General features: G+C 60.6%; 1 protein-coding gene across 1 annotated transcript; it reads left to right on the top strand.

Moving 5' to 3' along the window:
• Positions 1-6,917: 6,917 nt before the first annotated feature.
• CRELD1 (cysteine rich with EGF like domains 1) lies at positions 6,918-21,541 on the top strand. The gene is made up of 11 exons (XM_039482041.1): positions 6,918-7,046; positions 7,203-7,346; positions 7,632-7,714; positions 9,578-9,688; positions 10,037-10,128; positions 10,421-10,597; positions 12,929-13,024; positions 13,355-13,438; positions 14,014-14,109; positions 15,409-15,552; positions 17,035-21,541. Exons 2-11 carry the CDS (start codon positions 7,221-7,223, stop codon positions 17,253-17,255), a joined length of 1,230 nt encoding a protein of 409 aa, XP_039337975.1. The 5' UTR covers positions 6,918-7,046; positions 7,203-7,220; the 3' UTR covers positions 17,256-21,541.
• Positions 21,542-22,830: the final 1,289 nt, after the last annotated feature.

Raw genomic sequence — 22,830 nt, 5'->3', positions numbered from 1 at the left:
CAGGCATGTATCATTGTTGTATTCAAAGTTTTATAAATAATGCTTGTGTTCTGGCTTGATTTCTAAATAACCTTAGTAGAGCATTTGGTCAGTTCCTGGAGAAAGGAATGTTGAAGTTAAGTACCTAATCAAGAGACACTTAAAGGACAATTATCAGAGGGGAGCCGTGTTAGTCTGGATCTGTAAAAGCAGCAAAGAGTCTTGTGGCACCTTATAGACTAACAGACATTTTGGAGCATGAGCTTTCCTGAGTGAATACTCGCTTTGTCGGACAATGAATCTTGGAAAGCTCCAATCCACATAAGAAGTCCACTTGAGGACGTTTAAGGTAGCATGTAAACAATGGATGCCCCAGACATTCTCTTGGGTGCCTCTGCGGAGCCTGGGGCAAATTGCCCCACTTCCCCCCCACTCCCCCGGGCAGCCCTGATTCAAGGTAAAACTTGGTTAGAACACAATAATGGATTGGATCTGCTGTTGCAGCATGATTCCTGTATGTTTCATGCGATCTTGCCACGAGCTAAAGAAAACAGCTACTTTATCCATACAAACTCTGGCAAATATTTGGAACCACGCAGACTATGCTGACAGAGTGTTCCCCACACTCTCAAAGAAATTGCGGAACCACCTGATCAACATCCTACACAGCAATCAGGGAAAGATTTAAGAATGAGCTCTCAAAACTGGAGACTCTCATAAAAAAACAACCTTCCACACAAACTTCCTCGTGGCTGGACTTTACAAAAACTAGACAAGCCATTTACAACACACACTTTGCTTCTCTACAAAGGAAAAAGGACACTAGGGCCATGGCCACACTTGCAGGTGTGCAGCGCTGGGAGTTACAGTGTCTTCGTACAGCTGTGCAGGGCCAGCGCTGCAGTGTGGCCACACTGACAGTTACCAGCGCTGCAGTGTGGCCACATTTGCAGCGTTGCTGGGAGTGGTGCATTATGGGCAGCTATCCCAGCGTTCAAGTGGCTGCAACGTGCTTTTCAAAAGAGGGGGGTGGGGTGGAGTGTGACAGGGAGTGGGGGGGAGACAGAGAGAGTGGATTTTTGGAGCTGATTATTGTGAGCTCCCTGCCTTGCAAGTTCTAAGGACTGGAAGATACACAGCACCAACCTTCAATCATTTTAAAACTTTCGATCCCTTCCCCCACCCCTCTCTTATTTGTTAAATGCAAATAGTCTTCAGACCACATAAGCAGCTGTTTCAAAATGGACCCCTCCTCCCCCCGCTTCTCTCCTCAAGCAAATTATCTCTCTCCTCAAGCAAACACTAGCAAACCTAGCTGTGCACATTCCAAAGGAATTCCCCTGCCCAGGGGCGGCTCTACAAATTTGGCCGCCCCAAGCAATCATGCCCGGGAGGCGCCCCCGAGCCGCGGGAGCAGCGGAACTGCCGCGGGCATGACTGCGGAGGGTCCGCTGGTCGCGTGGCTCAGCTGGACCTCCCGCAGCTGCGGACGGTTCGCGGGTCCGGCGGCTCCGGTTGAGCTGCCGCAGTCATGCCTGCGGGAGGTCCAGCCGAGCCGCGGGACCAGCGAACCGTCCGCAGTCATGACTGCAGCAGGTCCGGTCGTCCCCGGGCTCCGGTGGACCTCCCGCAGGCATGACTGCGGCAGGTCCGCCGGCCCAGCCTGCTGCCCCCCTGGGAAAGGGCCGCCCCAGGCGGGTGCTTGCCCTGCTGGGCTCTAGAGCCGCCCCTGCCCCTGCCTGCCTTTGCTCCAGCAAACAGGAGCTGTGTTTGTTTTTTAGATAAGCAGCTCCGGGAGCCCGGAGTTCACAACAAAACAAGGAGAGGCATCACAACAAAACAAAGAATGTTCTCTGGTACTTAAAGCATTTTGGGAAGGTTCCGGAGGTCAGTTACAGCATAGTAAGATTAATCACTGTTTACACTTGCTCCGCAGCGCTGCACTCGTTATACCTGAGGCAGATCAGACGTACGGCCAGCGCTGCAGCCAGGGAGTTGCAGCGCTGGATGTGCCTTGCAGGTGTGGACAGTTACTAAGTTGCAGCGCTGTAAACCCACCACCAGCGCTGCAACTCTCCAGTGTAGCCAAGCCCTAAACTATCTAAACTACTGCATGCCACAAGGGGCCACAACAGTGGTTCCCTTAACCCACCCAACAATATTGTTAATCTATCCAGCTATACTCTTAGCCCAGCAGAAGAATCTGTCCTATCTCAGGAACAACTCTGACATCATAATCAAAAAGTCTGACAAAGGAGGTGCTGTCGTCATCATGAATAGGTCCGAATATGAACGAGACGCTGCTAGGCAGCTCTCTAACTCCACATTCTACAGGCCATTACCTTCTGATCCCACTGAGGGTTACCAAAAGAAACTATACCATCTGCTCAGGAAACTCCCTGAAAAAGCACAGGAACAGATCTGCACAGACACACCCCTAGAACTCCGACCAGGGGTATTCTATCTGCTACCCAAGATCCATAAACCTGGAAACCCTGGATGCCCCATCATCTCAGGCATTGGCACCTTAACAGCAGGATTGTCTGGCTATGTGGACTCTCTCCTCAGGCCCTACGCTACCAGCACTCCCAGCTATCTTCGAGACACCACTGACTTCCTGAGGAAACTACAGTGCATCCGAAGAAGTGAGCTGTAGCTCACGAAAGCTCATGCTGAAATAAATTTGTTAGTCTCTAAGGTGCCACAAGTACTCCTGTTCTTTTTGCGGATACAGACTAACACGGCTGCTACTCTGAATACAGTCCATTGGTGATCTTCCTGAAAACACATCCTGGCCACTATGGATGTAGAAGCTCTTTACACCAATATTCCACACGAGGATGGACTACAAGCTATCAGGAACAGTATCCCTGATGAGGCCACGGCACACCTGGTGGGTGAGCTTTGTGACTTTGTTCTCACCCACAACCATTTCAGATTTGGGGACAATATATACCTTCAAGGCAGCGGCACTGCTATGGGTACCCGCATGGCCCCACAGTATGCCAACAGTTTTATGGCTGACTTAGAACAACACTTCCTCAGCTCTCGTCCCCTAACGCCCCTACTCTACTTGCGCTACATTGATGACATCTTCATCATCTGTACCTGTGGAAAAGAAGCCTTTGAGGAATTCCACCATGATTTCAACAACTTCCATCCCACCATCAGCCTCAGCCTGGACCAGTCCACACAAGAGTTCCACTTCCTGGACACTACAGTGCTAATAAGCGATGGTCACATAAACACCACCCTATACCAGAAACCTACTGCCTGCTATACTTACCTACATGCCTCCAGGGCTGGCGTTTCCATTAGGTGACCCTAGGCAGTCGCCTAGGGCGCCAGGATTCGGGGGTGGCATTTTGTGCGCTCCCCATGGGGCGCGCGGGAGCTTCCGGTTCCGCTCCCGTCGTGCTGCCGAAGAAGGACCTTCTGCCGACGTGTCGTGGAAAACAGCGGCAGGCAATTGAGCAGCTCAGTGACTGCTGCTGTCGCCTGTGGCATTTCGGCAGAAGGTCCTTCTTCGGCGGCACGACGGGAGCGGAACCGGAAGCTCCCGCACGCCCCGCGGGGAGTGCACAAAATGCCGCCCCCTGAATTCTGCCTACGGCGCCAGAAACTCTGAGGCTCCTGCACGCCTCCAGCTTTCATCCAGACCACATCACACGATCCATTGTCTACAGCCAAGCTCTAAGATACAACCGCATTTGCTCCAATCCCTCAGATAGAGATAAACACCCACAAGATCTCTATCAAGCGTTCTTACAACTACAATACCCACCTGCTGTAGTGAAGAAACAGACTGACAGGGCCGGAAGAGTACCTAGAAGTCACCTACTACAGGACAGACCCAACAAAGAAAGTAACAGAAAGACACTAGCCATCACCTTCAGCCCCAACTAAAACCTCTCCAGCGCATCATCAAGGATCTACAACCTATCCTAAAGGACGATCCCTCACTCTCACAGATCTTGGGAGACAGGCCAGTCCTCGCTTACAGACAGCTGCCCAACCTGAAGCAAATACTCACCAGCAACTGCACACCACACAACAAAAACACTAACCCAGGAACCTATCCTTGCAACAAAGCCCGGTGCCAACTCTGTCCACATAACTATTCAAGTGACACCATCATAGGGCCTAACCACATCAACCACACCATCCGGGGCTCGTTCAGCTGCACATCTACCAATGTGATATATGCCATCATGTGCCAGCAAAGCCCACTTAATCAGATGAATGCAGTGGAAAATACAGTAGGAAGATTAGATATATACACTCACAGACAGAGAACATGAAAAAATGGGTGTTCCCATACCAACTCTAATGAGACTAATCGAAAAGGTGGGCTATTAGCAGGAGAAACAAAACTTTTATAGTGATAATCAGGGTGGCCCATTTCCAACAGTTGACAAGAAGGAGTGAGTAACAGTAGGGGGAACATTAGCATGGGGAAATAGTTTAGTTTGTGTAATGACTCATCCAGTCCCACTCTTTATTCAAGACTAATTTAATGGTGTCTATTTTGCAAATTAATTCCAGTTCTGCAGTTTCTCGTTGGAGTCTGTTTTTGAATTTTTGTTGTTGAATAATTGAGACTTTTAGGTCTGTAATTGAGTGACCAGGGAGGTAGAAGTATCTCCGACTGGCTTTTGAATGTTATAATTCTTGACGTCTGATTTGTGTCCATTTATTCTTTTTTGTAGAGAGTGTCCGCTTGGCCAATGTACATGGCAGAGGGGCATTGCTGGCACGTGATGGCATAGATCACATTGGTAGATGTGCAGGTGAACAAGCCTCTGACACTGTGGCTGATGTGATTATGATGGTGCCCCCTGAATAGTTTTGTGGACAGAGTTGGCAACAGGCTTTGTTGCAGGGATAGGTTCCTGGGTTAGTATTTTTGTTGTGGGTTGCTGGTATTTGCTTCAGGCTGGGGGGCCTGGCGGCGGGGTGGGGTGTGTGCCGGGGCTCTGTTGGGGAGGCTGTGCAGGGGGCCGGGGCTGTGTTGGGGGCCTGGTGGGGAGCTGTGCTGGGTGGGCGGCTTGGGAAGCTGTGTAGGGGGCCTGGCGGCGGGGCTGGGCCCTGGGGCTGTGTCGGGGCCCGGCAGGGGTGGGGCTGGGCTGGGGTGTGTGCCGGGAGGCGTGGGGGCCGTGTAGGGAGGGCCTGGCGGGGTGGGGCTGGGCTGGGGTGTGTGTGTCGGGAGGGCCTGTGGGCCGTGTAGGGGCCTGGCGGGGTGGGGCTGGGCTGAGCCGGGGTGTGCTGGGAGGGCCTGGGGGCCATGTAGGGGCTGGCGGGGTAGGGGCTGGGCCGGGGCTGTGTCGGGAGGGCCTGGGGGCCGTGTAGGGGCCTGGCAGGGGTGGGGCTGGGCCGGGGTGTGCTGGGAGGGCCTCGGGGCCGTGTAGGGGGCCTGGCGGGGCTGGGCCGGGGTGTGTGCCGGGAGGGCCTGGGGCCGTGTAGGGGGCCTGGTGGGGCTGGGCCGGGGTGTGTGCCGGGAGGGCCTGGGGGCCATGTAGGGGGCCTGGTGGGGCTGGGCCGGGGTGTGTGTGCCGGGAGGGCCTGGGGGCCGTGTAGGGGCCTGGCAGGGGTGGGGCTGGGCCGGGGTGTGCTGGGAGGGCCTCGGGGCCGTGTAGGGGGCCTGGCGGGGCTGGGCCGGGGTGTGTGCCGGGAGGGCCTGGGGGCCGTGTAGGGGGGGCCTGGCGGGGCTGTGCCGGGGGGGGCCTGGGGGCCATGTAGGGGGGGGCTGGGGGCCGTGTAGGGGCCCGGCAGGGGGCTGGGCCAGGTGTGTGTGCCGGGGGCCTGGGGGCCGTGTAGGGGGCCCTGGCAGGGCTGTGCCGGGGGCCTGGGCCGGGGGCCGTGTAGGGGGCCCGGGGCCGTGTAGGGGCCTGGCAGGGGTGGGGACTGGGCCGGGGCTGGGCCGGGAGGGCCTGGGGCCGTGTAGGGGCGGCCCGGCGGGGGCTGGGCCCTGGGGAGGGCTGGGCCAGGGTGTGTGCCGGGGGCCTGGGGGCCGTGTAGGGGGCTCTGACCCTGGGGCTGTGCCGGGGGCCTGGGCCGGGGGGCCGTATAGGGGGGGCCCGGCGGGGGGGGGGGGGGCTGGGCCGGGAGGGCCGGGGGGCCGTGTAGGAGGGGCGGGGCCAGGCGCGAAGGGGGCGGGGCAGGGAGGAGAGCCAGGGCTCCTAGCACCGCCCCGTTGCAGGCCGCGCGGAGCGCGCTGATTGGCTGCGTATCGCTGCGGGTGACGTCTCTGCGCCGGGCCTGCTGCCATTGGCGGAGCGCGGCGCGGCTCAGCGCGTGGGCGCTGCCGGGAGTCGCAGGACCCCGCATCGGCCGCTCGCGCTGCGCTGCGCCGCGCCGGGCAGGTGGGGGCGGGGCGGGCTCCGCGCCGGGCTCCCTCCCCCCCCCGGTGCCGCGCTGCTGCTCCCCGGGCGGGGCTGTCCTCGCGCGTGGCCGCCCCCGGCCTTTGGGCGCTTAATGCCCGCGGGCCTTACAGCCCGCCCGGGAGCCGCCCGCCCCGCCCCGCGCCGCGCCTGCCCCCTTCCCAGCACCCTCCCGGGTCTGCCCCAGTCCCGCCTGGCCCAGGCCCAGTGACCCCCAGTCCCGCCTGCCCCTGCCCAGTGACCCCAGTCCCACCTGCCCCCGGCCCAGTGACCCCCAGTCCCGCCTGCCCCCGGCCCAGTGACCCCCAGTCCCGCCTGCCCCCTGCCCAGTGACCCCCAGTCCCGCCTGCCCCCGGCCCAGTGACCCCCAGTCCCGCCTGCCCCCGGCCCAGTGACCCCCAGTCCCGCCTGCCCCTGCCCAGTGACCCCCAGTCCCGCCTGCCCCCGGCCCAGTGACCCCCAGCCCAGCCCGCCCCAGTCCCACCTGGCCCCCTGGCCAGTGACCCCCTGTCAGGTCCCCCCCCCCCAGCTCCTACAGAGCAGGGAGACGTGGGAACGGGAATTGGGGGGAGGGCCCGTGACCCCCAGGGTCACCTCTTGAGCAGGGAGCTCTGTCCCCATCAGCTGCCGGGTCTCTGCTGGAGGCTCCCAGGCATCGCCCCGTCTTTTGGTGCTAGTGCCCCACAGGTGGGTTGGGGGTTCACGTTTCAGGGCCGTCCGCTGGGACCTGCCTCGTGCTCCCCACGCAGTCCCGCCCGGCCGCCCACCCGCCCAGGAAGGGCCGTGCCCAGGCCCCGCGCCCCCCAGCGGGGCCCGTGTCTCAGGCCTGCGCTCTCCCCCCAGCCTGCCCCTGCCGTGAGGATGGGGTTGCACTGGAGACGGCTCCTGCCCTTGCTGCTGGGGCTGCTGCTGGGCCCCTGGGGCACAGGCTCCTCCCCAGCTGAGCCCTGCCGGACCTGCCGGGACCTTGCCAGCAGCTTTCTCAAGGTGCTGGGCTGCAGGGGCTGTGGGGCAGAGGGAGGTGACCAGGCATTTCCCAGGGCCAGGCCCTGAGCGCAGCAGGATTGGTGCCCCCCATGGGCACTAGTGCTGAGTTCCCCACACAGCACTGCCCCCCCCCAAAGGGAGAGGCTGAGCATGGGGCTGGGGCTATGGGGCAGAGCTAGGTTGGGCTAGGCTTGTTGCTGGGATGGGGCTGTGCTGGGTGGGTGGGCTGGGAGGGGTTTGCTGTGGGGCTGGGCCTCGGGCTGTGACCTTCCCTTGCTTCCCCAGGGCCTGGAGCGGACAGAGCGGGAGAATTTCGGGGGAGGGAACACGGCCTGGGAGGAGGAGAAGCTGGCGAAATATGCGCACAGGTGAGCAGGTGGCATGCGCTCCCTCTGCCTGATTCCTGCCCCACTCACCCATGGGTGGTGTGGACAGGAGCTCAGTGCCATTCCTCCCTCCAGTCGGGGGCTCTGGCCTGGAGGTGAAGATCCCACAGAGAGCAGGCTTCCTGGAGCTCCAGTTGCTATCATGACCTTGGGGCTGGCTGGCTGGATCAGTAGTTTTGTGGGGGAGTGCTATGGGGCTGGCGGTTTGGGTCAGGGAGGAGGGAGGCGCTATGGGGAGGTCAGGGGAGACTGTGGGGCAGTGGTTGCGTCGTGGGAGGCAGGAGGGTGCTATGGGGCTGGTGGTCTGGGCAGGGAAGAGGGTGATATGGGTCTGGTGGTCTGGGCTAAGGAGCTGGTCTGGTTGGGGGGTGCTATGGGGATGGCGGGTGGGTCAGGGGAGGAGAGGGGCGCTATGGGGCCGATGGTCCGGGCATGGGCAGGACTATGAGACCATAGGTTGGGGCATGGGAAGGAGGGTGTTATGGGGCTGGTGGTCTGGGTTGGGGGGGTGCTGTGGGGCTGGTGGTCTGGGTAGTGGGGTTGCTGTGGTGGTCTAGGTAGGGGGTTGTGGGGCTGGAGGTCTGGGTAGGGGGGTTGCTGTGGGGCTGGAGGTCTGGGTAGGGGGGTTGCTGTGGGGCTGGTGGTCTGGGTGGGGGGGTTGCTGTGGGGCTGGAGGTTTGGGTAGGGGGGTTGCTGTGGTGGTCTAGGTAGGGGGTTGCTGTGGGGCTGGAGGTCTGGGTAGGGGGGTTGCTGTGGTGGTCTGGGTGGGGGGGTTGCTGTGGGGCTGGAGGTCTGGGTAGGGGGGTTGCTGTGGTGGTCTAGGTAGGGGGGTTGCTGCGGGGCTGGAGGTCTGGGTAGGGGGGTTGCTGTGGTGGTCTAGGTAGGGGGTTGCGGTGGGGCTGGAGGTCTGGGTAGGGGGGTTGCTGTGGAGGTCTAGGTCGGGGGGTTGCTGTGGGGCTGGAGGTTTGGGTAGGGGGGTTGCTGTGGTGGTCTAGATAGGGGGTTGCTGTGGGGCTGGAGGTCTGGGTAGGGGTGTCATGGAGTCACAGTCTGTGCTGGGGAATAGCTCTGCATGAAGCCAGGCAGGACTCGGGGCAGCGTCTCCCCTCAGGGCCGCACTCACCAGGGCAAGGAGCCTGCTCAGCTTCGGTGCTTCCTGGGTCCAGCCTTGGAGCGTTCAGCCCCATGGTCACCCCATTCGCTCCCTGCAGCAAGTCCCCCTGGATGGGACCCCAGGGAGCCTCACATGCCCCCAACGGGCCCTCCCCCCACCTGCAGCCAGCGGTGACTCCCAGCCCTCGTGTGATACAGACGGGTTCCTAGTGTAGAACAGAGCTTGTGAGCACCACAGAAATCAGGGACCTGCAGCAGAATCCAGCTGGGGGGGGATCCAGGGCCCTGGGCTCTCCCCCTGAGTCCCAAGCCAGGAGACTGCCCACCCAGCTTCCATCAGCCCAGCCTCAGACATGCCCGTTGCCCCTCCTCCATCCTGGGCAAACAGGTCACCACCTCTCACTTTGCTCCAGCTTGTCAGACCATCAGTTGCCAGGTTACGAAGCACTTCGGCCATTCTCTGTGTGCACTAGGGGCTCTGCAAAAATCACACACCTTTGTCCTGCCACCTAGGCATTGGGGTGTAATACAGGGAAACTGAGGCACACACAGTATTCATGCAAAACATTAAGAAAAAACCTCCTGCTTTGTCACAGGGAAGAGGGCACTGTGGGGGCTGTTGGTCTGTGGGGGAGCGCTATGGGGTCCGGTGAGTGAGATGGGAAGGAGGGTCCTGTGGGGCTGATGCTATGGGGCCGTGCCTGCCATGTCCTGACCCCCGTTCCTGCGCAGTGAGACACGCCTGCTGGAGGTGCTGGAGAGCGTGTGTGGCAAGTCGGACTTCGCGTGTCACCAGCTGCTGGAGCAGAGTGAGGACCATGTGGAGAGCTGGTGGTTCCAGGGGTGAGTGATGGACAAGGAGTAGCAGGGTCTGTGCCACACCGGGGCTCTGCTCTGGGCCTGGCCCAGGTGCCCATCCGGACACGGGCTGGGCCGTGCACTGCCCCATCCTGGGGTGGCAGGGGTGGGGCCCCAGCAGCAGGGTGTGGGGAGGAGGAGGGGGACTTTGCATCCCAGCCAGTGCTCCCAGCAGTGCATCCTGCCCAGATGTCCGTGTCCAGGGCAGTGAAAGTGCCTGGGCATTGCAGTGGCACAACCAGCGGTGGTAGCACAGGGTGCAGTGTTTATGTAGGACCTACCTTAATGGGCTTCTCCTGTGGCGGTAACAGTGTGTCCTGCTGTATCCCTCAGACAGCAGCAGCACCTCGACTTCTTCCAGTGGCTCTGCATGGACACTCTGAAGGTCTGCTGCCCACCTGGCACCTATGGCTCTGACTGCCTGCGTGAGTCGCCAGCCCTGCTGGCTTCTGGAGCACCTCTCCTCAGGGCCAGGCTGGGGGCACCATGGGAAGGGATGGGGGGGGGGCCTGGATGGGTGCCATGGGCAGGAACTGGGGCCTGGGAGGGGCAGCACTGGGCAGGAACTGGGGCTCTGAGGGGTGGCACCATGGGTAGGGGTTGGGGCAGAGGAACAGGTGCCATGGGCAGGGTCGGAGGTGGGCGCGGGGCACGGTGGGACAGGACAGGTTCTGTGCCCGGCACCGGTGATCAGCACAGTAACCCGTCTCCCTGCAGCATGTGCTGGTGGGCACCAGCAGCCGTGCAGCGGGAACGGTAAATGTGACGGCGAGGGGACGCGCACGGGCACTGGCCTATGCATGTGCAGCCCGGGCTACGGCGGCTCCTACTGCTCTGAGTGCGCAGACGGCTACTACGAGGCAGCCAGGAACGAGAGCCACCTGATATGTGCTGGTAGGTAGTGCGGCCTGGCACATGTGGGGCGGGCTGGGAACAGCGCGTGCCCTGGCAAGCAGGGTGCGAGCTGCACTGCCCCTACTGCTTGGGATGGGGGGTCAACAAGCATGTGGACAAGGGGGATCCAGTGGGTACAGTGTATTTGGATATTCAGAAAGCCTGTGACCAGCTCCCACACCAAAGGCTCTTAAGCAAAGTAAGGAGTCCTGAGAGAAGAGAGAAGGTTCTCTCGTGGATCAGTAGCTGGTTAAAAGACAGGAAACAAAGGGTAGGAATAAATGGTCAGTTTTTAAATAGTGGTGTCCCCCAGGGCTCTGTACTGGGGCCGGTCCTGTTCAACATATTCATAAATGATCTGGAAAAAAGGGGTAACAGTGAGGTGGCAAAATTTACAGATGATACAAAACTACTCAGGATAGTTAAGTCCCAGGCAGACACTGAAGCGCTACAAAAGGATCTCACAGAACTGGGTGACTGGGCAACAAAATGGCAGATGAAATTCAGTGTTGATCAATGCAAAGTAATGCACATTGGAAAACAGAATCCCAACTATACATATAAAATGATGGGGTCTAAATTAGTTGTTACCACTCAAGAGAGATCTTGGAGTCATTGTGGATAGTTCTCGGAAAACATCCACTCAATGTGCAGCGGCAGTCAAAAAAGTGAGCAGAATGTTGGGACTCATTAAGAAAGGGACAGATAATAGAGAAAATATTGTATCCCCTCTGTATAAGTCCCTGGTACGCCCACACCTTGAATACTGCGTGCAGATGTGGTCGCCCCATCTCAAAAAAGATGTATTGGAAAAGGGAGACAAAAATGATGAGGGGTATGGAACAGCTGCCATATGAGGAGAGATTACTAAGACTGGGACTGTTCAGCTTGGAAAAGAGACGACTAAGGGGGGGTATGATAGAGGTTGTCACGGACTTGCAGATCGGGCCCACTCTTGGCCCCGTGTGGTCCGTGGGGGGTGCCCCTTTCAGGGCGACAGCCCTTCTCGGGGGTCCACTCTCTCAGGGTCAGGCCCCTCCACCTCCTGGAGCCGCACCTCTCTGAGCCTCAGCACGTCTGTCTCTGCCATGGGCCCCTCAGGGAGTCCCCTCGCTCTGGGCCCCCAGGGCCTCCTCACCCCCGAAGGGGTTGATGCCCCCTGTTCTCTAGCCCCCAGTGACTCTCCCCCAGCGTAACACAGGAGGGTTTAGTGAGCGTTGAACCCAGCACAGGAAACACTCAGGGCCTCAGGCCTGGCCTCCCTCAGCCCAGCACATCCCAGTCCCCCTGCAGCCAGGTGGGCTCTGCCTGCTCCCCCTCTCCAGCCCAGAGCCCCCTGCTTCCCAGCTGGGCCTCCAATATCCCTGGCCCCAGGCCTGCCTCTGTCCATTGGCTTCTCTCCAGGGAAACAGGGTCCCCTGGGCCCCCTTTCCTCTCCCCGCAGCCCATTGTCCTCCCACTGGCCAGAACCAGCTGTGATTCCTGAGCTGGGCCTTTGGGTCACCAGATCACCGTCGCTGGGGTCTCCATCCTCCAGGCCAGCGGTTGGAGTCCCAAGTTCCCTCTCCAGTCCTCTGTACCAGCAAACTCCCTCTCCCATCACCTCTGTAAACCCGTAGCACCCAGGGACAGTGAGTCCCACCCTCCCTGCATGCAAACCATCGGAAAACCAAGAAAATCCCCCATAGGAAACAAGGAAAAACAAGAAACTTTCCCACTTCGTGTCAGAGGTCAATAAAATCATGACTGGTGTGGAGAAAGTAAATAAGGAAGTGTTTGTTATTTACTCCTTTTGATAACACAAGAACCAGGGGTCACCCAATGAAATTAATAGGCAGAGGGTTTAAAACAAACAAAAGGAAGTATTTCTTCACACTACACATAGTCAGTCTGTGGAACTCCTTGCCAGGGGATGTTGTGAAGGCCAAGACTATAACAGGGTTCAAAAAAGAACCAGAGAAGTTCATGGAGGACAGGTCCATCAATGGCTATTAGCCAGGCTGGGCAGGGAGGGTGTCCCTGGCCTCGGTTTGCCTGAAGCTGGGAGTGGGCGACAGGGGATGGGTCACTGGATGATTCCCTGCTCTGTTCATTCCCTCTGGGGCACCTGGCATTGGCCGCTGTCGGCAGACAGGACACTGGGCTGGATGGTCCTTTGGTCTGACCCAGTCTGGTGGTTGTGTAAGAGCTGGCAATGGGCTCCGCTCTAGGGCTGGCTGGAGCCCCGGGTGACTGGATCTGTCAGCCTGCTGGGTTTGCCTGGGCAGATGGCGAGGGGCGGGGCTGGGCTCTGCTGCACGCTCACAGCCTGTCTCTCCCCTGTCCTGGCAGAGTGCTACCGGGCATGCGGGCGCTGCTCGGGGCCAGAGGACTCCAGCTGTCTGCGCTGCAAGAGGGGCTGGGCGCTGCACGAGCACAGGTGCATTGGTGAGTTCCTGCCGCCCCTGGAGCGCTCAGGCCCTGGCCCCACCTTGCGGGGGCTAGTAAGGCAGAAGATGCTGGGGAGGGAAGGCCCTGGTGCCTAGGAGCCCTGAGGTGAGCTTTAACCTGTGCCTGGGTGTTGTGCCCCCGGGCCAGGGCTGAAGCGACAGGGACGTGGCTCAGCACGCTGGGCCTTTGTCACTGTGGGCAGGGGGGTGGGGGCTGGGGCTGGGCTGTGAGGCGCAGGGGTGGGTATGGGGTGAACCGTGGGGTGCAGGGCTGGGCAGGTGTGGGGCAGGGGGAGGGGCAGTGGGCCTGAAGCCACTCTCTTCGCAGACATTGATGAATGCGGCACGGAGATGGCACATTGTCGGGCCAACCAGTTCTGCGTCAACACCGAAGGCTCCTATGAGTGTCGAGGTCAGAGCTTGTCCCCGGGGCCGGGCCTGTGCAGCCCGTTGGCGTTTGCACCCTCGTCGCGGCACGGCCTCGCCCGTGCCTGCCCTGGGCGGGGCGTGCCCTCGCGGCACGGCCTCGCCTGTGCCTGCCCTGGGCGGGGCAGAGCGCTGGGCTACCTGGCCATTCCCGTGCCCTGTCCTTCGGTGCAGCGGTCCCAGAGCCCGGCGCGGGAGGGGGTGTGGTGGTCCCTGCAGGGCGTAGCCAAGTCAGGATCCATGTGCTGCTGCCCCCGCAGGGCACCCCGCTCTCTGCGGAAGGGAATCCGACTCAGTGCTGCCCCTCACCCTTCATCGCCCCGTGCAGAATGAGGGCTGGTCCTGGGGTGCTGGGCCGCACCTGGCACCTGATGCACCTCGGCTGTGGCTCCCCCGCCGGCCCGGCCTGCGCTGCTCTGCTCTGGCCAAGCTGGGGGGACAGGTTCTAGCCACCAAAATCCTCGGCAAGGTGGGTCCGTCTGTCCCTGGGGGATGCAGCCCCCCCGCTTGTGTGGGTGCCCGGTGGTGCCGTCGGTGCCCTCACGCCCGCTCTGTCCCTAGACTGTGCCAAGGCCTGTGTCGGCTGCATGGGCGCCGGGCCTGCCCGCTGCAAAAGGTGCAACAAAGGCTACCAGCGGGATGGAGCAAAGTGCCTGGGTGAGTGCCGTGCCCTCCTGCCCCACAGGCTCTGACCGCCCCCCTGCCCTGCCCCCGCCCCACCGGCTCTGACCTCCGCGCTGCCCCCACCCTGCCCCACCGGCTCTGACCTCTCCCCCCCGCCCCACTGGCTCTGACCTCCCCCCTGCCCTGCCCCTGCCCCACTGGCTGTAATCTTCCCTCCCCCACACCCCACCGGCTCTGACCTCCCCGTGCTTGCCTTGCCCCTGCCCGACCGGCTCTGACTGCCCCCGCCCTGCCCCACCGGCTCTGCCTCACCCACGGCTCTGATCTCTCCCCGCCCCCGCCCCACTGGCTCTGGACCCTCCCCGCGCTGCCTGTGCCCTGCCCACCGGCTCTGACCTCCCACTAGCTCTGACCCCCACCCCACCCCACCCCACCAGCCTGACCTCCCCTGTCCTGCCCCACCGGCTCTGACCTCCTCCCCACACTGCTCCCACCGGCTCCCCCCCGCCCCACCGGCTCTGACCTCCCCTGCCCTGCCCCTGCCCCACTGGCTCTGACCTCCCCTGCCCTGCCCCTGCCCCTGCCCCACTGGCTGTAATCTTCCCTCCCCGACACACCCCACCGGCTCTGACCTCCCCGTGCTTGCCTTGCCCCTGCCCGACCGGCTCTGACTGCCCCCGCGCTGCCCCACCCTGCCCCACCGGCTCTGACCTCCTCACCGGCTCTGATCTCTCCCCGCTACCCCCGCCCCACTGGCTCTGGCCTCCCCTCGCCCGCGCTGCCTGTGCCCTGCCCCACCGGCTCTGACCTCCCACTAGCTCTGACCCCACCCCCACCCCACCCCACCAGCTCTGACCTCCCCTGTCCTGCCCCACCGGCTCTGACCTCCCCACACTGCTCCCACCCTGCCCCACCGGCTCTAATTCCCCGCCCCACGGCTCTGACCTCCCCTGCCCTGCCCCTGCCCCACTGGCTCTAATCTTCCCTACCCTGACACACCCCACCGGCTCTGACCTCCCCTGCCCCACCGGCTCTGACCTCCCCGTGCTTGCCTTGCCCCTGCCCGACTGGCTCTGACCTCCCCACCCTGCCCCTTCCCTGCCCCACGGCTCTGACCTCCCCTGCCCCACCGGCTCTGACCTCCCCACCCTGCCCCTTCCCTGCCCCACCAGCTCTGACCTCCCACTAGCTCTGGGACCCCCGCCCCACCGCTCTGACCTCCCCTGCCCTGCCCCACCGGCTCTGACCCCTCCCCCGCCCTGCCCTGCCCCACCAGCTTTAATCTGCCCTCCCCCGCCCCGCCGTCTCTAATGCCCTCCCTCACCCTGGCAGACGTGGACGAGTGTGCCAGCGCGCAGGAACCCGTCTGCACCGGGGCCCACGAGGTGTGTGAGAACACGGACGGCAGCTACCGGTGCGTGTGTGCAGAGGGCCACGTGCGCAGGGACGGCGAGTGTGTGGAGGACAAACCCCCAGGTGAGACTCTGCAGGGACCCCCCTGGCTCCTCCCCCTCCAGGGGCCCTGGGGAGTCTGGGTGGGAGGGGTCTCACATGTGGGGGGGGTCCTGGGCTGGGGGTGGTACTGCTTCCCAGAGGGGTTGGGCTGGGGTTTCACCCGGGGATGCGGTGCTGCTCCCTGGGGGCGGGACGGGGGTTTCTCTGGAGAGTCTCTGTCCTAGGAAGGAGGAGAGGATGGAAGATGGTAAAATGCAGGTAGGATCTGATGAGTAAGGCTGTGAGTTGGTCATGGAGGTCACAGATTCTGTGACTTCCCATGACTTCTGCAGCGGTTGGTGCACCTGGCTCTGGGGCAGGTCAGGCAGTCCCTGTGCCAGTCATAATAGGGCAGTCTTGGGCCCCTGCCCCCCTCCCCAGCAGAGTGTGGGAGGGGGCAGGGGGTTGGGATGAAGGGGCGCTGGTGGTGCTTACCCGAGGGGCTCCCCGGAAGCGGTGACATCGCCCTTGCTCAGCTGCTAGGTGGGGGCAGGGCTGGGTAGCTCTGTGTGCTGCCTGTGCCCAGAGCTCCAGCTTCACAGCACACATTGGTGGGGAACCATAAAGACACCATAATAGAGGCTCAACTTAAATGTGTGCCCCAAATTAAAAAACACAGTAAGAGAACCAAAAAAACTGCCACCCTGGCTAAACAACACAGGGAAAGAAGCAGTGAGAGGCAAAAAGGCGTCCTTTAAACATGGTAAGTTAAATCCTAGTGAGGAAAATAGAAAGGAGCATAAACTCTGGCGGAAAGCCAGAAAAGAATTTGAAGAACAGCTAGCCAAAGACTCAAGAACTAACAGGACATTTTTAAGTACATCAAAGCAGGAAGCCTGCTAAGCAACCAGTGGGGCCACTGGACGATCGAGGTGCTAACGGAGCACTCAAGGATGACAAGGCCGTTGAGGAGAAACTAAATGAATTCTTTGCATCGGTCTTCATGGCTGAGGATGTGAGGGAGATTCCCAAACCTGAGCCATTGTTTTTAGGTGACAATCTGAGGAACTGTCCCAGACTGCGGTGTCATTAGAGGAGGCTTTGGAACAAATTGATAAATTAAACAGTAGTAAGTCACCAGGACCAGATGGTATCACCCAGGAGTTCTGAAGGAACTGAAATGTGAAATTGCAGAACTAATAACTGTGGTTTGTAACCTATCATTTAAATCAGCTTCTGTACCAAATGAGTGGAGGAGAGCTAGTGTGACACCAGTTTTTAAAAAGGGCTCCTGAGGTAACCCTGGCAATTCCCTTAGTTTGCCAGAAGCTGGGAATGGGCGATGGGATGGCTCACTTGGTGATTCCCTGCTCTGTTCAGTCCCTCTGGGGCACCTGGCATTGGCCACTGTTGGCAGACAGGACACTGGGCTGGATGGACCTTTGCTCTGACCTGGTACGGCCATTCTTTTGGGTTCCTGGCCTGGGGCGTTACCCCCTGACTGCCTCCCTTTGTCCCCCGCAGACGCCCCGGCAAAGGGCTTTTTCGACGAGGTGACAGAGGACGAGGTGGTGGTGCTGCAGCAGATGTTCTTCGGCGTGGTGATCTGTGCGCTGGCCACGCTGGCTGCCAAGGGCGACATGGTCTTCACCGCCATCTTCATTGGCGCGGTGGCAGCCATGGCTGGCTACTGGCTCTCGGAGCGCAGCGACCGCGTGCTCGACGGGTTCCTGAAGGGCAGATAGCTCCGGGCGGGAGGCTCCTCCCTGCCCCGATACAGGGCCTGGGTGGGCGAGGCCCGTAGCACCGGCTTGGGGACTGTCCCTGTAATGTGGAGCAGGGGGCCCCAGGACTGAGGGTGGGGTGGGAAGCTGGTGGGGGGCCCCTGGCTCTGGGGGGTCCCAGGGGGTGGGGTGGTGCAGGGCAGGATCTGGCACCCCCTGGCCAGGCCTGTCCAGAGTTCTCAGAGTTGCTTTCCCCTGGAGATGTTTTGTCCATGTGGATCGCACTTGCTGTTTAGGCGCTTCGTGCCGTGTCACTGGGGCTGTGCCCTGCATGTGCCCCCCCTCCAGCGCATGGGGCTGCAGGGCAGGTGGTGGGTCCCGCTGGGAGTTGCCAGGCCGGAGGAGACCTAGCGCTGCAGAGTGGAGCGCTCCAAAGATGGCATCTGCCCAGTCGGGGGCCTTGTGTCTGGCACAGCAACGGGCAGCATGCCAGGCCCCCCCGGCAGAGAACAGCCTGCCTGCTGGGAGAAAGGGGGCTGCTGGTACCCCCTGGCGCCACACCGGAAGCCTTTGGCAGGGGTGGCCGGGGCTGTGTCCCGTGCGACAGGCAGGGACTCGTCAGCCGGGTTTGGTCCCGTTGCCTCTCTCGCTGTCTGGGGCTGGAGCTGTTTCTCCTGGGCTTAAGAACATAAGAATGGCTGGACTGGGTCAGACCAAAGGTCCATCCAGCCAGGCTTGAATGATCTTTAGGAAAGACACCAGGGAGGGTGGCTGGCCAATTGACGTGGAGTCTGCCCCCATCTCCACATGTGGTGCAGGATGGGCCTGCCAGAGAGCTGGGAGCTGGCGGACGCTGGCTCGCCCTTGGCCAGCGGGGGCGATGTGCAGAGAGGACAGATCCGTCAGCCCCAGAGACCTGCCTTGGGATCCCCACTGAGTGAGTGTGGGGGTAGCATGCTGAGCCACCTCGGCAAGCTGCAGCCTCCAGAGGGGAGCAGCTGTGCAGAGCTCCCCATGCAGGCTCCCAGCAGAGCTCAGCCAGCCCTCGGGTGCAGCCTGGGGCTCTGGGTGGAGAACAGGGCCGTGGGTCTTGGGAGAGTGGGAGGGGAACTGGTGGATGGGTGGAGAGTTGCAGTCAGGCTGAGTGTTCCTGGGCTGCAGCCTGCCTCATCTCCTCGTGTCTGCGGGATGGGGGAAGCAGTGAGAAAAGGGCCTGGTGGGATCCCCGGCTGGGGCCCGCTCTGGAGCGCCACAGGGGTGTTTTATGTCTGTTGGTGGCAAACAGGACGGTCCTAGGAGAGCCCCATCTGCAGAATGGGTTTGGGACCAGAGTCCTCCGGGGACCTCTCAGGCTGACCATGTGCTGGCTGCCGAGAGCGTGTGGGGCTGATGGTTGGTCAGTGGAGAGTGGCTGGGTTCTCCCGGGATCCGACACTGCTGCTGGCTGAGAGGAGGGGCAGGCGTCTCCTAGGTGTTGACGTGGTGGTGGATGGCTTGGAGTGCCAGCACAGTGTGGAGCGGCAGCATTTGTGCCCGGCGGGCTTGGGGAGCTTGCTGTGAGGCTGCGGAAAGCTCTGCTCAGGGCTGCACCGGGGCACAGCTGCAAGGTCAGGGTCCATGAGATCTTTGGGGGCTGGGACACGGATCTGAGCGGCCAGGAGCGGGTCCCAGGGGAAGTCTGGCAGGAGGTGCAGCATATGCCCAGGATGGCTTGTGGCCCAGTCGTTTGAGGCAGGTCCTTGGTGTGGTTTGGGATTTGCACTGCAGGTGGTGGTGGGGTGGGTGTCTCCCCAGGGAGGTAGGCACCTGCTCAGCCCTATGAGCTCTGCACTGGCCTCTGCAGCCCTGGAGGGGGGCAGCTGGCAGCGGAGGCCAGACAAATTCAAATTGGAAGTTGGGTGCGTGACTGACCCCAGGAAGGGGCGGGACGGACGCTGGCCAGCTCTGGACGCTGCCGGGCCCAGCACAGGGGTAGCTGGGCAGGACGGACTGGCCTGTGCTGGGCAGGAGTCAGGACGTGAGCAAATGGCCCCTTCTGGCCTTGAACCCTGAGTCTCTGGAGGGCTCCTGACTTCTCTTGGCTGAGCCAGTCGATGCAGGTGGTTGGGAGCAGGCCCTGTTGCCTCAGGGCAGGGGAGGCTTTGGCTCGTGCTGGCGGAGCTGCGCTGAGAACTGGGTCCCAGGGGGAATGGCGAGAGCTGCAAACCAACCCTGAGCGTCTCCAGTGAGGACAGTGGAGGCAGTGCTGAGCTTTGCTGGCTTGGCTCCAGAATAGGACTCAGCCCCCCAAAGTCTCCAGGTACTTTACTGGAGGAAGGGGGATCTGGAGGCTGCTGCTTGTCTGTCATGAGAAAGTCCCTGAAAGGGGCGGGGGTGTTTGGGGCAGAGACTGAACGTGTCTGGAGAGCCTGTTGGAAAGGAACTCTAGCAGGCAGCTGGCTGGTTCCGGCCCAAGCCTGGGAGATGTAGGTGAGCTGGCACAGAGGGCAGGGCAGGGGCCGGAGCTTGCATTCAATTAGCAGGGGGCCCTTGCCCACTGTGTCAGAGCTGCTTCCTGGCTGGAGGCTGGAAAACAGCCTGCCTTCTGCGCGGACAGTGGGGTGCTGAGGGGCAGATGTTCCCAGCTCTGGCTGCTGTTGTCCCTAGTTCTGTTGGTCCTAGAGCCCTCCCAGGCATGAAGGGGACTGACTGGAGTGCGAACCCCTGCATGAGACGATGGAGCTGCCAGGGGTCACGCCAGACTCCACAGACTGAAATCAGCTTGGCCTTGTGGGACTGTGATCCAGCCCAGGTGAAGCGCTGCTGTCTGGTGCATTGTGCCTGGGCACTGCCCGCTGGCAGGGGTTTGACGCACGCTGGGGAACTGGGACGTGTCTGCATGTAGCTGGTGGAGATGAGGGTGCCGGACTCTGCCCTGGGTTGCTGGCTCCCAGAAGTTCTGCTGCCGGGCACTGCCAGCCCCCTGGGCAAAGGGTGAATATCGAGCAGCTGCTGAGCCTCCCCTTGCACTGCTGTGATCTCAGTCTCCAGTGTTTGCTGTTCTGCTCAAGTGCCCTTGGCGCCTGCTTCATGGGGGGACGATGAAGGGTCCTTACACGGAGGAAGAGCCGGGTTGTGAAACTCCTCCCCAGGGACGTCCTCTACTGCATGCCAGCTCTGGGGGCAGTGCGGGGTGTCCACAGGTGGGACACAGCTGGGGAGCGAGGTCCTGCTCACCTTTGGGCTGAACGGGAAGGAGACGCCCCCCGCACTGCGCCACAGGGACCACATGGCTGAATTGGCTGAAGAGAAGCTCCTGCCCCAGGATCTACCCAGCTGCCCCCTTTGGCATGAGCCTCAGTCTGGGGACCCGTCACTCTGGTGGTGGAGCACCTCGCCCCGGGCCCCCATGGCAGAGGGGACGCAGGCCCAGGCAGATGAAGTGACTGGGAACTGAGCCTTGGTGGTCTCTATCCCTGCCCTCGGGGGGAGAACAGGGGCAGGGTCCCTGCTGAAGGATGGGAGCCTGGGCAGGGCTGGAGCTGAGTGCCCAGCGAGGCTGGGTGCTGGCACCGGGCTAGCTGAGAACAGCAGCACTGGACCTGCTCAGCACAAGGCCCCTGACTCGGGCCTCTGATCTCTTGGGGGGCAGCAGAGCGGTGGCAGGTGCCCGCGAGGCAGGACCACAGGGGGCCACTCCTGGGCTCTGGGAAGGGAGGCACCTGCCCCTGCTGGTGTGAAGGGGCTTTTAAAGAGTGCTCTGTCCTGCCCCCGCATCTGTGGCCTCATGGCTGCCAGCCAATGGCAGAGAGAAGCAGGGCCAGTCCTGGTGGAGTGCCAGGTGGGGGGCCCCAAGGCTAGAAAAGCAGGTTTAATACTGGCCGTGGGGCCTGATCCACAGACACCACCCCCCCCCCCAGGTCCTGCGGGAGCTGGCTGCAGCCCCACTCCAAAGCCCACGGAGGCATCCTAGCCCACGCTGACTGCTCCCGGAGCAACAGCTTGAGATGGGTACCCTGACCAGCGAGGCCTGGCTCAGCCCCTCACTCCAGCACTGCTCAGGGCCCCGGGCATGCCTGCACCCTCTCCACCAACCAGCGCCGCAGGGGCAAAGGGGGTTAGTTTGAATATGCCCCCCCGGCTGCCTAGATCCGTTAGCACTAGGGCTGGCAAGAGATTAAAAAACTGGTATCTACAGTGTGATTATTTGTTTTCTACATTTTCAAATATGTCAATTTCAATTATAGTACAGAATACAAAATGTACAGTGCTCACTTTGATTATGAATATTGACACTGTAAAAAGACAAAAGAAATAGTATTTTTCAGTTCACCTCATACAACTACTGTAGTGCAATCTCTTTATCATGAAAGTTGAATTTACAAATGTAGAATTATGTACAAAAAAGTCTGCATTAAAAAATAAAACAATGTAAAACTTTAAACCTACAAGTCCACTCAGACCTACTTCTTCTTTAGCCAATCACTCAGCCAAACAAGTTTGGTTACATTTACAAGAGATAATGCTGCCTGCTTCTTGTTTACAATGTCACCTGGAAGTGAGAACAGGCGTTCGCATGGTGCTGTTGTAACTGGAATCACAAGATGTTTACGTGCCAGATGCCCTAAAGTTTCACACGTCCTTTCATGCTTCAGCCACCATTCCAGGGGACATGCGTCCATGCTGATGACAGATGCTGCTCGATAACGATCCAAAGCAGTGTGGACCGACCCATGTTCATTTTCATCATCTGAGTCAGATGCCACCAGCAGAAAGTTGATTTTCTTTTTTAGTGGTTCGGGTTCTGTAGTTTCTGCATGGGAGTGTTGCTCTTTTAAGACTTTTGAAAGCATGCTCCACACCTTGTCCCTCTCAGATTTTGGAGTGAGTGCTGTAGCTATCCTTAGAAATCTCATATGGGTATCTTCTTTGTGTTTTGTCAAATCTGCAGTGAAAGTGTTCTTAAAACAAACATGCTGGGTCATCACCCAAGACTGCCATAATGTGAAATATGTGGGTAAAACAGAGCCAGAGCCATACAATTCTCCTCTGAGATGTTCAGTCACAAATTTAATTAACACTTTTTTAATGAGTATCATCAGCATGGAAGCAAGTCCTCTGGAATGGTGTGTTCAGGGGCGGGGCATGGAGCACAGGGAGGGGCTGTTTTGGGGGGGCGGGGCCTGGCAGCTTGCCCCTGGAGTCAGAATTCAGCCCCTTTCTTCCTCCCACCCCCAGCTTGGTTTCTCACTGAACTGAGAGCCCCAACTCCACTGCAGGGGGGAGGGGGGATCTCCAGACCCAGCTCCATCCCCCCCAAGCTGGCAGGTCCCAGCCTCGCCCATGGCCGCGGCTGCTGTGTTGGTCCGGCCTGGTCATGGCTGTTTGTAATTCTTGGGTCGCACCGCAGGAAAATACACGTGTTCCCACCCAGCCGCGCGCGGTGCTCCTTGGGCTCGGGGGTGGGGGCTGGAATGGGGTGCAGCTCCCCCTGCACCCTATGGGGAGGTGTGGGGGGTCAAATGCTGGCTGGGGGGGAGCTGGTGCTTGGGGCAAAGGGGGGGGCACACAGCGGAGTGGTCTTGGGAGCCAGTCCCACCAGCCAGCTGAGTGGCCC

The sequence above is a fragment of the Mauremys reevesii genome, linkage group 7, assembly GCF_016161935.1.
Source record: "Mauremys reevesii isolate NIE-2019 linkage group 7, ASM1616193v1, whole genome shotgun sequence".
NCBI lineage: Eukaryota > Metazoa > Chordata > Testudines > Geoemydidae > Mauremys > Mauremys reevesii.
The sequence above is the reverse complement of the archived record's forward strand: the minus strand, read 5'-3'. Positions and strand labels throughout refer to the sequence as shown.

Excerpts from the sequence above, each read along its gene's own strand:
- CRELD1 (XM_039482041.1), top strand. The coding sequence starts at position 7,221 with ATGGGGTTGCACTGGAGACGGCTCCTGCCCTTGCTGCTGGGGCTGCTG. Across the intron at positions 7,715-9,577 it reads CTGGCGAAATATGCGCACAG|TGAGACACGCCTGCTGGAGG; the intron begins GTGAGCAGGTGG and ends GTTCCTGCGCAG. Across the intron at positions 13,025-13,354 it reads GCACGAGCACAGGTGCATTG|ACATTGATGAATGCGGCACG; the intron begins GTGAGTTCCTGC and ends CTCTCTTCGCAG.